Source organism: Rhynchophorus ferrugineus, unplaced genomic scaffold (assembly GCF_030347505.1).
Source record: "Rhynchophorus ferrugineus isolate W39M unplaced genomic scaffold, kcgeb_rfMv2 rfM4, whole genome shotgun sequence".
NCBI lineage: Eukaryota > Metazoa > Arthropoda > Insecta > Coleoptera > Curculionidae > Rhynchophorus > Rhynchophorus ferrugineus.
Window position 1 is genome coordinate 4,168,405 of NW_027472583.1, and position 12,294 is coordinate 4,180,698.

Genomic DNA, 12,294 nt, shown 5'->3' on the forward strand with positions numbered 1-12,294 from the left:
TAGTATTCTAACAGACAAATGCAAATTCATATGTAAAATAAGACTGGTAAGATTTAATTGTTATAAAACGATTTATTATATTAAGTCATATTTTTAAAACTTTTATGCTACTTTTGATTATTCCAGTATTGATGAAACTATCGAAAAAAGGTAAGTTTAGGTAAATAATGATATAAATAATAGAATGTTTCAAATAAATATACATTTTCACCCTCAAATGGGTTATTAAAATTTGAAAATAAAAAGAATTGTTTGCCCCCTCTATTACTTTGTCTCATATGATAATTTTCTTAACCATTCAGATTCCACAAACATCTCTTTCATATTAATAATATAAATGTTAGAGAAGTAGATTAAGTTCTGAATATTGCGATCAATTTATCTAAATTCTAATTAGTCAATCTGATTAAAAAGATAATTCCAACAAGTTTTATTTTTCTGAATACATCTTTATTATTTTATTATCTAATTGAGGAATATCACAGTATATTTCACTATGTATTTATAATGGTCATTATAAAAGTTATAACAAACGATACGTCTCATTGGATTAAAGAAAACAATTGCAAAATCTACCACCAGCAAATAATTTGTTTAATAACAGATAAGTTTATTTGTTAAATATTAACAAATCTTGTACTTTTATGACGTTACTATTATATATTAAATTTGCTGTTATCTTTAACATTTTATCAGTAACAAACACTACTGCTACGAATTTCCAACCATTTAGAGCATCACATAATTAGTAATCGACTATTTGTTTCTAACTGATCAAACAAGGCGAAGACAAGTTAACAATTTTTTTCCAAATTTTTATTAATTTATTACCTAGAGTGAGAAGTATTATAGTGCCTTCTGGAATATAACTCTTAATATATGCCACATTATAATGGATATGTTTTATTATAAAAGAAACATGCGCAACACTAGACTATTGTTTTCGAAAATTGAAATAGAGATATTTACTAAAACTCAATATACTATTGTTTTACAGTTCAACTTTAATATTTTTATTCATAAATCACAATCATTAAACAGAGAACCTTGAAACAGATAACATAGACGCATTTTTATTAGAGTGTTAACAGAAAATTCTTAACAATTTAATATTAATCATCATTCGATGATACACTTGCCTTTATGAAACTATCTTTCATTGGCCTTCAGGAGATAAATAATAATCAACTATTAATATGAAGCTTGTATTTATAATATTCTTCATAAATAACATGGAAATGTATTCAATTGAATTGTATATAATTTCACTTACAAAGTGGAGATATAATTAATAGGGTACAAAATATTTCGATTTCAACAGATCTTAATAATTAATATAATTCGATTTTTAATGGTGAAACAGTCTTAAATTTGTAAAAGCCAGAACGATATTGTGTTCGTTGCAAGCTGCTATAACTTCGTCGTCGTTCTTCGACCCTGACGGACTTCCAACGTATGAAACCCCACTCTGTAATAAAAAAATTCATAATGCATATCATAACAAAAAAGTATAATAGGCAATTACCTGTTTAGCTCTTTCGATGTTGTCTCTGAACGGGAAGAAGGCGTCGGAAGCCAGAGCCACCCCAGATAACTGTTGCAGCCAGTCTAGTTTATCCTGTTCAGTTAATGTCTGAGGAACTTCGTCAAACATCGACTCAAACGATTTTACATCCATATCTTTACCTGAAACGAATCAGGGGTAAGAAAAATCACTATGATGTTAGTTGGTGAACTAACCAACGGTCCCATTAACATAATTATCGATGGCATTGGATACTTCGGCTCGTTTAACACCTTTTTTAAATTTCATACCAAGTACTCGGGGGTGTCGTCTCAACCACCAATTATCTGCTTTATCTCCAGCCAATCTGAATGAAAGCACATATTAGGTAAACATTTGAAAATCATCCGGGATTAGTCAATCACCTGGTGCAATGTATCCTGGATTGTTGACCAGCGCCTATACCAATAGTCTGACCATCTCTCGCGTAACACACCGAGTTACTTTGTGTGTATTTTAAAGCGATAGTTGCTACTGTCAAATCCCTAATAGCACTCTCGGGCAAGCCCTTCTTAACCGAAACTACGTTTTGGAACAAGGAGGCGTTGATAACCGCATCGTTTCTCTTTTGTTCCAGGGTGAGGCCGAATAAAATTCGTCGTTCTATCGGGTCCGGTTCGTAGGCTGGGTCAATCTACGCGTTTCGAACAGTTATAGATAACTTTTCGAATAAATACGAACGAAAAAATTACCTGTAGGACGCAATAGGCGCCGTTTTTCTTTTTTCTCAGTAAATTTAGAGCTTCCGATGTATATCCGGGGGCGATAACTCCGTCGGATACCTCCCTCGAGATAATCCTTGCCGTGACACCGTCGCAAGTGTCCGAGAGGGCTATGAAATCGCCGAACGATGACATACGATCGGAACCTCTGGCTCGGGCGTACGCCGAAGCCAAAGGTGTCAAGATTTCGTAAAGGTCATCTACCATGCACAATCTGGCCTATAAAGGTCATAACAATAAACAAAAATTGTCAATAGACTAAAAAACAATTGCAAAATTTACCACCAGCAAATAATTTGTGTAATAACAGATAAGTTTGTTTGTTAAATATTAACAAATCTTGTAATTTTATGACGTTATTGTTATTGTAATGTGTTAAATTTTTCGTTGTGTTTAACACTTTATGAATAACAAATACAATGAGTTTTAAAATTAGTTTTCCTTAGCTTTACTCATATAAGTAGATGAAAATTTAAGAAGATTTGATGGCAGATTGATGATTCTGTCAAAAACACAATATAGTGCACTTGCCTCATCTTTAGAAAGTGGAGTCCCCACAGCAGCTCCAGCTGGCGAAACATGTTTGAAACTAGTAGCAGATGGTAAACCTGAAAAACAATGATTAGTAATATTATACATCACAGAAAACTGTACAAGTTTGTAAGCATATACCTAAGGTTGCTTTTAATTCACGAACCAATTGCCAACCATTCAAAGCATCACACAAATTGATAAAACCAGGAGAACCATTAACTACGGTAAGTGGTAATTTTGGCAGAGTAGTGAAAATTTGGGCAGGTTTCTGATGTGGGTTCATTCCATATCTACAAACGCATATTAATAAAAATACATGTCTCTTTTCTCTTAAATAATATAATACCTAAGCGTTAGTTGTGATTCATTAGCGGAATACTGTTTCCTGAAATAATCTGTTATGGCTAAATCATATTCTGATGTGTGAGTAAAAGCCTTCAAAGCTAATTGTTTCCGTGTTTCTAAAGACGTGTCCTTACTAGGATTTTCTTTGATTTCGTTTACAATTTTATTATAATCATTTGGGTCACATACAATAGTGACACGCTCATAATTTTTAGCCGCGGCTCTTAATAAAGTTACGCCTCCAATGTCAATATTTTCCACTGCATCAGAAACAGTTACATCAGGCTTAGATACAGTTTGAACAAATGGGTATAGATTACATACAACAATCCTAATTAATTCGATATTCTGATTTTTTAAATCTTTTAAATCTGATGCTATCAATCTAAAAACAAATTAACTGAAATAACGATTACCGGCATAATTACCACTAGTTACCTTGATAATATTCCACCGTGAACGGCGGGGTGAAGGGTTTTTACTCTACCTCCCAATATTTCAGGCGCCTTCGAAATATCTGAGACATCCTTTACTTCTAACCCGGAATCCCTCAACGATTTCGCAGTTCCCCCACTGGCTACTAATTGAAAACCTAATTGTTTTAGATTACGACCAAGTTCCACCAATCCTCTTTTATCGGATACGGATAGCAGCGCTAGAATTTATAGTATTATTAATATTACGGATTACTCTCTAATCATAAATAATTTTAAAAGATATATAAAAATACTTACCGATATTACCACCTGTTGATGCCATAGTCACTCTTTTAACGTTCGAACAGAAATAACAATATATTTATAAAGTGGTATCGAGGGGGGTTTTTATCACAATAATGAACTCGTTTTTTATGCTTCTATATTTATAACAAAGCAAAGGGTCAATTTTCTTAAGTTAAGATAACCTGTGACTTAAGTAATGATAACCTTTAAAACCGGCATGTAATAAATATGGTTAATGAAATATATAAACATTCTCATATAGATTTCTGTTTTTTAGGACTCGAAAAAGTCATAAAAGGTGGCAGCATCAGTATCATCTATTGAATTTTATCATCTACTACAGTTTATTTTAAGGTTATATTGTTTGATAATAGAAGTAGTTGCTAAATAGAATATTATGGAAAATATAAATGAAACAAACATCTTTGACATGCTCGATAAGAATAACAACGTTTGTCAGTTTTGTTTATGTGAAATACGTGATAATATAATTGGTGTTGATTTAATTTCAGATCATTATACTAAAAAAATATTGAACTGTTTCCCTAATTTAAAGGTAAATATGTAAATATATATATATATATATATATATATATATATATATATATATATATATATATATACTCAGTTATTGTATTTTTAGCTATATGAGTATTTTCCATTACCTAAACTGATATGTATAGAATGTTTTAATTCACTAATTGAATCATACAACTTATTTATGAAAGTTCAAACCTCTCAACGTATACTACAAAAATATACACATAGGAAGCAAGGAAAATCGAATTTTTTAAGTAATAAGGTCAATAATAATCCAGAATTTCAATCTATCATTAAACAATCTGGCCTTATATCAGATATTGAGTCTGATAATAGTGATTCAGTATCAAATGTTTCTGATTATGTAAAACATTCTCATAAAACAAAGTCACAAATTAAAGGTTCTTTTAAACGTTGTTCGAAAGAATTTGCAACACGAGCAACAACTCTTAAGAAGCATGTTTGTGTAAAGTGTAATAAAAGATATAAGTCACAATTTGAATTGCAAGTAAGTTATTTGACTTATACTTTATAATTTCTGTTATTGTTTATTTTAACAGGTCCATTTAAGAAAACACAATGGTGATAAACCATTTTCATGCAGTCTTTGTGAAAAGTCATTTTCAGACAAAAGAAATTTGAGAAAACATGAAAAAATTCATACAGGTATGTTGATGAAATTATTGTCTTATAATTATTAATCAAATAAACATTTTTACTTTTTTACAAAATTTTGGTTAGGGAAAAAAAATCATGAGTGCCCAACATGCCGCAAGACATTTTTGCATGTTTATACTTTGAAAACGCATGAAAGACTCCATACTGGTGAGAAACTGTATGTTTGTGATACTTGTGGTTGTTCCTTTAATACATCGTCTCAGTTAACTATCCACATTAGAACTCATACAAAGGAGAAACCTTATGGTTGTACTTTTTGCTCTAATGTAAATGCATTCATATTTAATTGACCCAAAATTTTATATTATTTTACTTTAGACATTTGTGAGTAAAGCTGCATTGAATAGTCATGTTATTGTGCATACAGGGGAAAAAAGGTTTAATTGTACAATATGTGGCAGGAAATGTAGAAGTGGTTATGATCTAAAGACACATGTACGCATTCATACTAATGAAAAGCCATATCAATGCAATTATCCTAGCTGTGAAAAAAGATATAAAACTAGTAGTCAGCTTAGTGTTCATTTTCGCACTCACACAGGTAACTTTTGTCATATTATTATGTTATTTGGTTTCATTTATATTTGAATAATGAAAATTTTGGTTATTACCAAAGTTAAGCTACAATTATTGAAAATAGAAAAATCTAGAGAGCCATGCATTAAAAATGTTTGTTAATGCAGTATTTTAATTATTAATTTTTTCATCGCTAATATCCTATCCGTATATATTTGTGTCAAAACACGAAAAATAGTCGATGGATTGACCCTCGAATCGAAACAACAGAATATATATTATTAATTTTTATTTCAAAGTTCCAACGGAATGGGAAAATCCTGAATGTTTTTGTTTGACTTGTAATTTGTCATTGTTAAGTTACCATGGTGACCCTCGTTAGGTAAAAACAATTATGATTCTAAATAAAACATGTAAAACTTATTTTTGTATGCTCTACGTACATGACAGGTAATTGTTAAAATGTTGATCTGAAAAATTATATCTGACAAATCGCTATATATCTATAATATGTTTTGCCTTGCAATTTTTATATATCAGTTTTTTTTTGGTTAGTTTGTTTTTTAGATTTGACAAATTACAAAGTGCTCCTGAACAGTTCCCTGTTCAGCTAAACGTGGATTCATTTTCAAACAGAATGCTGTTTGGATTAATTTGTTTTATTTTGGAAATAATTTAATTGGATGTTTTTTTCTGTGTAAATTAGTGTTTCTTAGAATATTTCTATATACCCTTTTAATAATTAATATTATAGTCATGTTGTAAAGGGTGATTAATTGATATTGTATACGAAATAGTAAGATAAGTCACGTCGTCAACTGTTAAACTTCCCCACGTTTTACCCGACTTTTCATAATCAGTCAGTTGTTTTAAGTTAGAATATATTTATATTATTTTTGTAATATTCCCAATTAAACAAGGCTGAACTTCTCTGAACAATGTATGCTTCTCAATAATTGTAGTTTCTCAATAATTTTGTTAATTTCTAGGTGAAAAACCACATAAATGTGTCGTATGTTTGAAACAATTTGGAGAAACAACTAGCTTGAAACGTCACATGATAACACACGAAAAATGCAAAGAGAAATAAACATAATTCCAGTGTTTTGAGAGAAAAAGCGGTCAACGATCTAGGAAAACGATCGGGGAAAGACGACATAAAAATCAGAAACAATTCCAATCCATTCTGGCGACAGAAATATACCAGTCATCCTATAAAGCACGAAAGTTAGGACTTATAAACCCGAATTGTTTATATATGAGACGCTGGCAAAAAGAAAAGGGCGTTTTTATACGGCGTTGGTGATATAATGGGTATACGGGAACGAACGTTAGGCCGACGTAGTACGGTTCCCGAGGGATATATTTATTTTGTATTGTTAAATTAATTGTGATTCTTTCTTGCTCATTTGTGGGAGTCGTAGAAACAATTTTGTTGAATTGATTCGTATATCAGTTTTAATGAAACAGTTAAAGAGTTTTTTTCTTTTTCTTTAAATAATAAATCCATAATTTATTATAAGCATTTTTAATAATAAAGAAATATAGAAAATAAGTGTTTTATTTATAGATAGGGGGTGTTAGGGGTATAGAACTGTAAAATGGAAAATAAATTATATAAATTTACATGAAATTGATTTTATCGGAAGTTGATCTCCAACTGGTTTTGTTTGATTATCAATTATATGACTGGTTGCTTAATACGGCTGTTTTATTGGAAGAACTGTATATCAATTATGAATATGTCAAATAGTGTGGCGAAAATAAAAATAGAAAATTATTGTATGGCATTAATATATCAAATTAGAAATCAAAAATAAATAAATAGAAAATTATATGAACAATAAAAATGTATTCATTTCGTGACTATAATTTGTCGAAAATATGGTTAAATCAAAAGTCCCCGGCCTACCATAGTAAAACACATTTTTTTGGCAAAATTACTTTCTTATTATTCAACACAATTCCCTTCAAGGGTGATACACTGATTATAGTGACCCTCCAATTTTTCGATACCATTCTTGTAGTACGATTTGTCGTACAGTTTCGTCGATCACCTCTTCGATCAGCGAGCATTCTTTTGGGATCTGAGAACAGGAAATAGTCGTTGGGGCCAGATATGGAGAATACGGTGGACGAGGAAGCAATTTGAAGCCCAATTCATGGATTTTTGCCATCGTTTTCACTGACTTGTGACAGGATGCATTGTCTTGGTGAAGCAGCACTTTTTTTTCTTCAAATGCGGTCGTTTTCGGCGATTTCATCCTTCAAAGGGTCCAATAACGCTATGTAATAGTCGCTGTGGATGGTCGTTCTTTTTCAAGGTAGTCAAGTAAAATTATTCCATGCGCATTACAAAATACAGACGCCATAACCTTGCCAGCCGACTGTTGCCTTTTCTCATCATTCATCGTGTGCAGTCCCCTCGGATGACTCTCGATTGGACCTTGGAGTGAAATAATGGAGCCATGCTTCATCCATTGTCACATATCGATGCAAAAACTTGGGTTTATTACGCTCGATCATCTTCAAACACTGCTCCGAATCATCAACTCGTCGTTGTTTTTGGTCAAAAATGAGCTTGCGCGCACCCATTCTGCCCAGAGCTTTCTCATACCCAAATATTCGTGGAATGATATGATGTACACGTTTAGTTGATATCTTTAGAGTCGGTAACAACCTCTTTTGGGCGTCCACTGCGTTCACCGTCTTCGGTGCTCATTTCACCACTTCTAAACTTAGCATACCAGTCCTTGATGGTTGATTTTCCTGGGGCAGTGTCCTGAAACTCGACATCAAGCCAAGTTTTTGCTTCAACTGTATTTTTTCCCTTCAAAAAACAATAATTTATCAACACGCGAAATTCCTTTTTATCCATTTGTTTCACAATAACAAAAGTTGCTTCACTCAAAATGTTATAATTCACAAACTAATGATCTGACAGCTGTATAAAAAACATATGGATTTAATTCTAATAGCGCTATCTATGTGTCAGGCCGGGGATTTTTCAATTGACCTGTTATGAGTGATGTATAGATTTATTAACTCACAGACTAGAATTTTCTTCCTGCATATTTTTTTAAAATGGCACTTAATAGTATTTTATATATTACTAGCGACCCGCCCCGGCTTCGCACGGGTGCAATGCTGATACTAAATTAAATACACTACAGAAAAAATATGAACGTCGTATATAAAAACATAGCGGCCCGCTCCGACTTTGCACGGGCATAAAATATATATGCCTATGTCACTCAATGAAAACATGATTAAAATCGATCCAGTATTTTTGGTTCATTCATTACTGCCCTTGGCCTGCACGCATTAAATTTGGAGTAAAACAATTCCTCTTCCCCTATACTTAGTATGAAGATTTCCTGCTATCTTTGGAATATCTAAATTCATACAATTTTTATTACATTACACATTTTTAAACGCAAATTTTAAATTTGTAATATCTCCGAAAATATTTGTTTAATTTACTTGCTGTAAGGAACCATATTGATCTATATTAATTGCACACTGTATTTAAGGTACTTAATTCGATAAGGATTAATGCCGTATTGCTTAAAATAGCTTCGTAAATAAGCCATTTTCTCACGTAAAAAGTAAACAATAAAAATGGTTAATGTGGGTTATCCCAAAAAGATAAACATACACCATCGCGGACTTTTTTGTAGACCTTTTTATGGTGTACAATACTATAGTACATTAATTTGATCTAACTCGTAGGGTTAGGCAGCGTTTTTGCTAATTGCTAAATAAGCCTAAAAAAATAGGTTAATTTACGACATCACGTTAGAAACCTCTAAAATTAGCAATGTTGCCTTAGTATATTATGCATGTATTATACATATAAACCTTCCTCTTGGATCACTCTATCTATTGAAAAAAATCGCATCAAAATCCGTTGCGTAGTTTTAAAGATTTAAGCGCACATAGGGATATAGGGACAGAAAAGGCGACTTTGTATTGTACTATGTAGACACCAAACACCAAAATTAAGATTTTTGGAAAGCTGTCACTGTTTTGTCAATTTTTTATCCACTAATGTTTATCCACTAATATTTTTTTGATTTCAGAGTCTCTTCTTGGAGTTTCGAAACTAACGAAAATATTTACCTGAGGACTGTCAAAATATTTGTCATTATTGACTACTTGAACTTGAGGCAATTTACTTTATTAAATTTAGAAATGCAGAGTTATAATTTTAAATACTACTAGAAAATGACTGTCAAAAACTCATAAAAACTGAGTGCGGGAAAATTATCCAATTTGGATTTTAGTAAAAGGATTTAAAAACGCGACGTTATCGCGACTGGCTTTGCTTGATTGTTCTCAAAGTTAATTCGAATTGTCTTTTTAAATTAGAGGCAAGGAAGGAAGACCGGGCGTATTATCTTTTATTTTTGACATGTCAAATATTATTTTATAATTTTTTTTCTAATTATTTAATGGGAAGTTAATGCGATTGGGATCTTAATCATATTATTTAAAATTAATGTGTAGATTATAGTTTCTTACGATGACAAGAAATGAGTATGCACTGTAATTATAAGGCATGCCAACTTTATCTCAAATACATTATTTAGTGCCATGTTAGCGAGAACTTTGATGACGAATTAAAAAAAATGATTTTCAAAAGTTTTAAAATTATTATTGGACACAGGTGTCATTGTGAAACAGAAATTAAGTTAATGTGATTAATTGATATGACCAAGAGAAATTAAAAATTCAGGAAATTAAATTTTTTTATTTAAAATTGCAAGGGAATGTTTTTTATTATAAATTAGTTTTTGAATAATTGCAATAAATGTTTATATATAGTTACCAGTCATTTGCTAATTGGCTAATCTAAAATGTGTTTAAATCATTTTGTTTAATAATAAGAAGAATACATTATATGAGTACTCATTAAAATTGCCAAAGTTTTAATTGTGAAGTTACTATACTTTGCATTAACATGATTAACATACACTGAATAACTAAATAACGGTAAACGGAAAAACAACAGACTAATTATGAAGAATCATCACATGCGTACAATAATTTAAATTTGCAACGTTGCCATTTCTAGCAAATTGTACGTATATTTGTAGTATATAATACAAATAGAATAAATTATCTTGAATTCACAAATGAACAACTCAAATTAATTTTTTAAAAATTAAATACCAAAATAGGAACACCGAATCTTAAAAATCTTCAAGCCAGATCTATCTAATCAGGCGAAAACTACCGAAGTTTCCTGAATACTGAAATATCATAACATTAATTTAAAAGTTAGGTTAGGTTGTTTCACAGTTGTTTACGTTAATGTCTCGAATTTTTATCAATAAATATCGCTAATCAAATGTCATACAAGCAACTAATAAAAAACGACAAATGATCCGGCTTTATAAAACTCGGAAATTCCGACAAGGATAAGGGAATCTAAGCTGGAATATCCATCATAGAGTCCGAATATCCTTAAATGATCTCTGGAAAGATTTAAAAGTCGCCCTGGTATCGGTGACAACAAATTGGAGCATTTATTCGAATTAGACGGCAATTCGGATAATCCGTTTAAACGGGGGGTCCTATCGGTAAATAAATTATTTCCATCTCTGAAGCCGCCAAAGAAATAAAATTCCGATGGTATAATAGGACGGAGAGAACAAACCTTTCGAGGTGGCTATTATGAGCCAGTTCTGGACTGGTAAGGAAATAGTTCAAAAACTGATTTACATGCTACGTTTTTGTCATTGAAGCACGGCATGTTCTGATGATTTTATTTTTTTAGTTTCTAGTCAGTTGAAAAGTTTCCAGTCCAATTAATTTGCATCCGTCAATTTTTTTTAGGAATTTCGAGGTTTTATTGACGAAAACTATACACTAGTTATAGTGATATTTTGATGAATACTATGAGCAGTACCCGCAGGGTATTAATTCTTATTCTTATGGGTACCCACTATATCGTCTAGAGAAATAGTGGCTACTCTGAAGCGCGCCCAGCCTACATTTGGTAAACTTCGGTATTTTCCCCCTGATTTTGCGACGTTGCCATTTACAAGCGATCGAGACAACATTCAAATTATGGAGACTCACAGCGTGGGCACAAGGATTTGAATTTGCAACGTTGACAGTTCTTGCAATTCATACGTACATTTGAAGAATATAACATAAATAGAATATATAAAAACTAAAATAAAAAAGAAATTTTCTCGAATTCACAAATTAATCTACTATTTCCTTTGAGACTTAAGTTAAAATGTTTTGGAACATTTTTTATCTCCTGTAATTTAAAAAATGCAATATGAAGAATCTAACACATTTCATTCAAAAATAATTTTGAAAGGAAAAAGAAAAAAAAATGTAATTAATTATAAATATATAAACATTACAATAACAAACCAATAACAAAAGTTATAGTCACAGAATAGATAGACCTATTATTTCTATATTTTGTAGTTGTAGTAAATAATTCCTATACTTGTAGAGTATATTATATATAGTCTATTCTAAGTTTATTTGATATGCGTCATCAAGATGTTCATTAGTATTGCCTGCCGCAATTTGTAAATTTGTTTTAGAATCAGACAATACTTTCCTTCTCATTTTATTCTAGTTAAAAAGAGACACAATGCTGTCTGATTAGTTCGAAAACATAAACAAATGAGCCTGTCTAAGTAGT

At 31.3% G+C, this 12,294-nt stretch overlaps 2 protein-coding genes across 6 annotated transcripts; one reads left to right on the forward strand and one right to left on the reverse strand.

Moving 5' to 3' along the window:
• Positions 1-1,191: 1,191 nt before the first annotated feature.
• LOC143196570 (bifunctional purine biosynthesis protein ATIC) lies at positions 1,192-4,111 on the reverse strand. The gene is made up of 10 exons (XM_076404339.1): positions 3,900-4,111; positions 3,604-3,820; positions 3,167-3,550; positions 2,959-3,110; positions 2,818-2,894; positions 2,257-2,505; positions 1,930-2,198; positions 1,741-1,871; positions 1,526-1,686; positions 1,192-1,468 (listed from the first exon to the last, which is right to left on the reverse strand). The coding sequence occupies exons 1-10, from the start codon at positions 3,922-3,924 to the stop codon at positions 1,349-1,351; spliced, it is 1,785 nt and encodes a 594-aa protein (XP_076260454.1). The 5' UTR covers positions 3,925-4,111; the 3' UTR covers positions 1,192-1,348.
• A 53-nt stretch (positions 4,112-4,164) lies between these two features.
• LOC143196582 (uncharacterized) lies at positions 4,165-7,173 on the forward strand. 5 transcript variants are annotated; one of them, XM_076404390.1, is made up of 7 exons: positions 4,165-4,342; positions 4,400-4,443; positions 4,531-4,935; positions 4,988-5,093; positions 5,169-5,371; positions 5,424-5,646; positions 6,611-7,173. In XM_076404390.1, the coding sequence occupies exons 1-7, from the start codon at positions 4,285-4,287 to the stop codon at positions 6,709-6,711; spliced, it is 1,140 nt and encodes a 379-aa protein (XP_076260505.1). In that variant the 5' UTR covers positions 4,165-4,284; the 3' UTR covers positions 6,712-7,173. The 5 variants fall into 5 exon arrangements, with proteins under 5 accessions (XP_076260505.1, XP_076260504.1, XP_076260508.1 ...); XM_076404389.1 differs by having other exon boundaries at positions 4,165-4,443; XM_076404393.1 differs by lacking the exon at positions 4,531-4,935.
• The last annotated feature ends 5,121 nt before the right edge of the window (positions 7,174-12,294 follow it).

Bases quoted from the DNA above. Each gene is read 5' to 3' on its own strand.
- LOC143196570 (XM_076404339.1), bottom strand. From the start codon at position 3,924: ATGGCATCAACAGGTGGTAATATCG. The intron at 3,111-3,166 runs GTATTATATTAT...ATGCGTTTGTAG, and splicing joins GAATCACAACTAACGCTTAG to ATATGGAATGAACCCACATC. The intron at 1,687-1,740 runs GTTAGTTCACCA...GATTCGTTTCAG, and splicing joins TTATGTTAATGGGACCGTTG to GTAAAGATATGGATGTAAAA.
- LOC143196582 (XM_076404389.1), top strand. From the start codon at position 4,285: ATGGAAAATATAAATGAAACAAACATCTTTGACATGCTCGATAAGAAT. The intron at 4,444-4,530 runs GTAAATATGTAA...TTGTATTTTTAG, and splicing joins ACTGTTTCCCTAATTTAAAG to CTATATGAGTATTTTCCATT. The intron at 5,094-5,168 runs GTATGTTGATGA...AATTTTGGTTAG, and splicing joins ACATGAAAAAATTCATACAG to GGAAAAAAAATCATGAGTGC.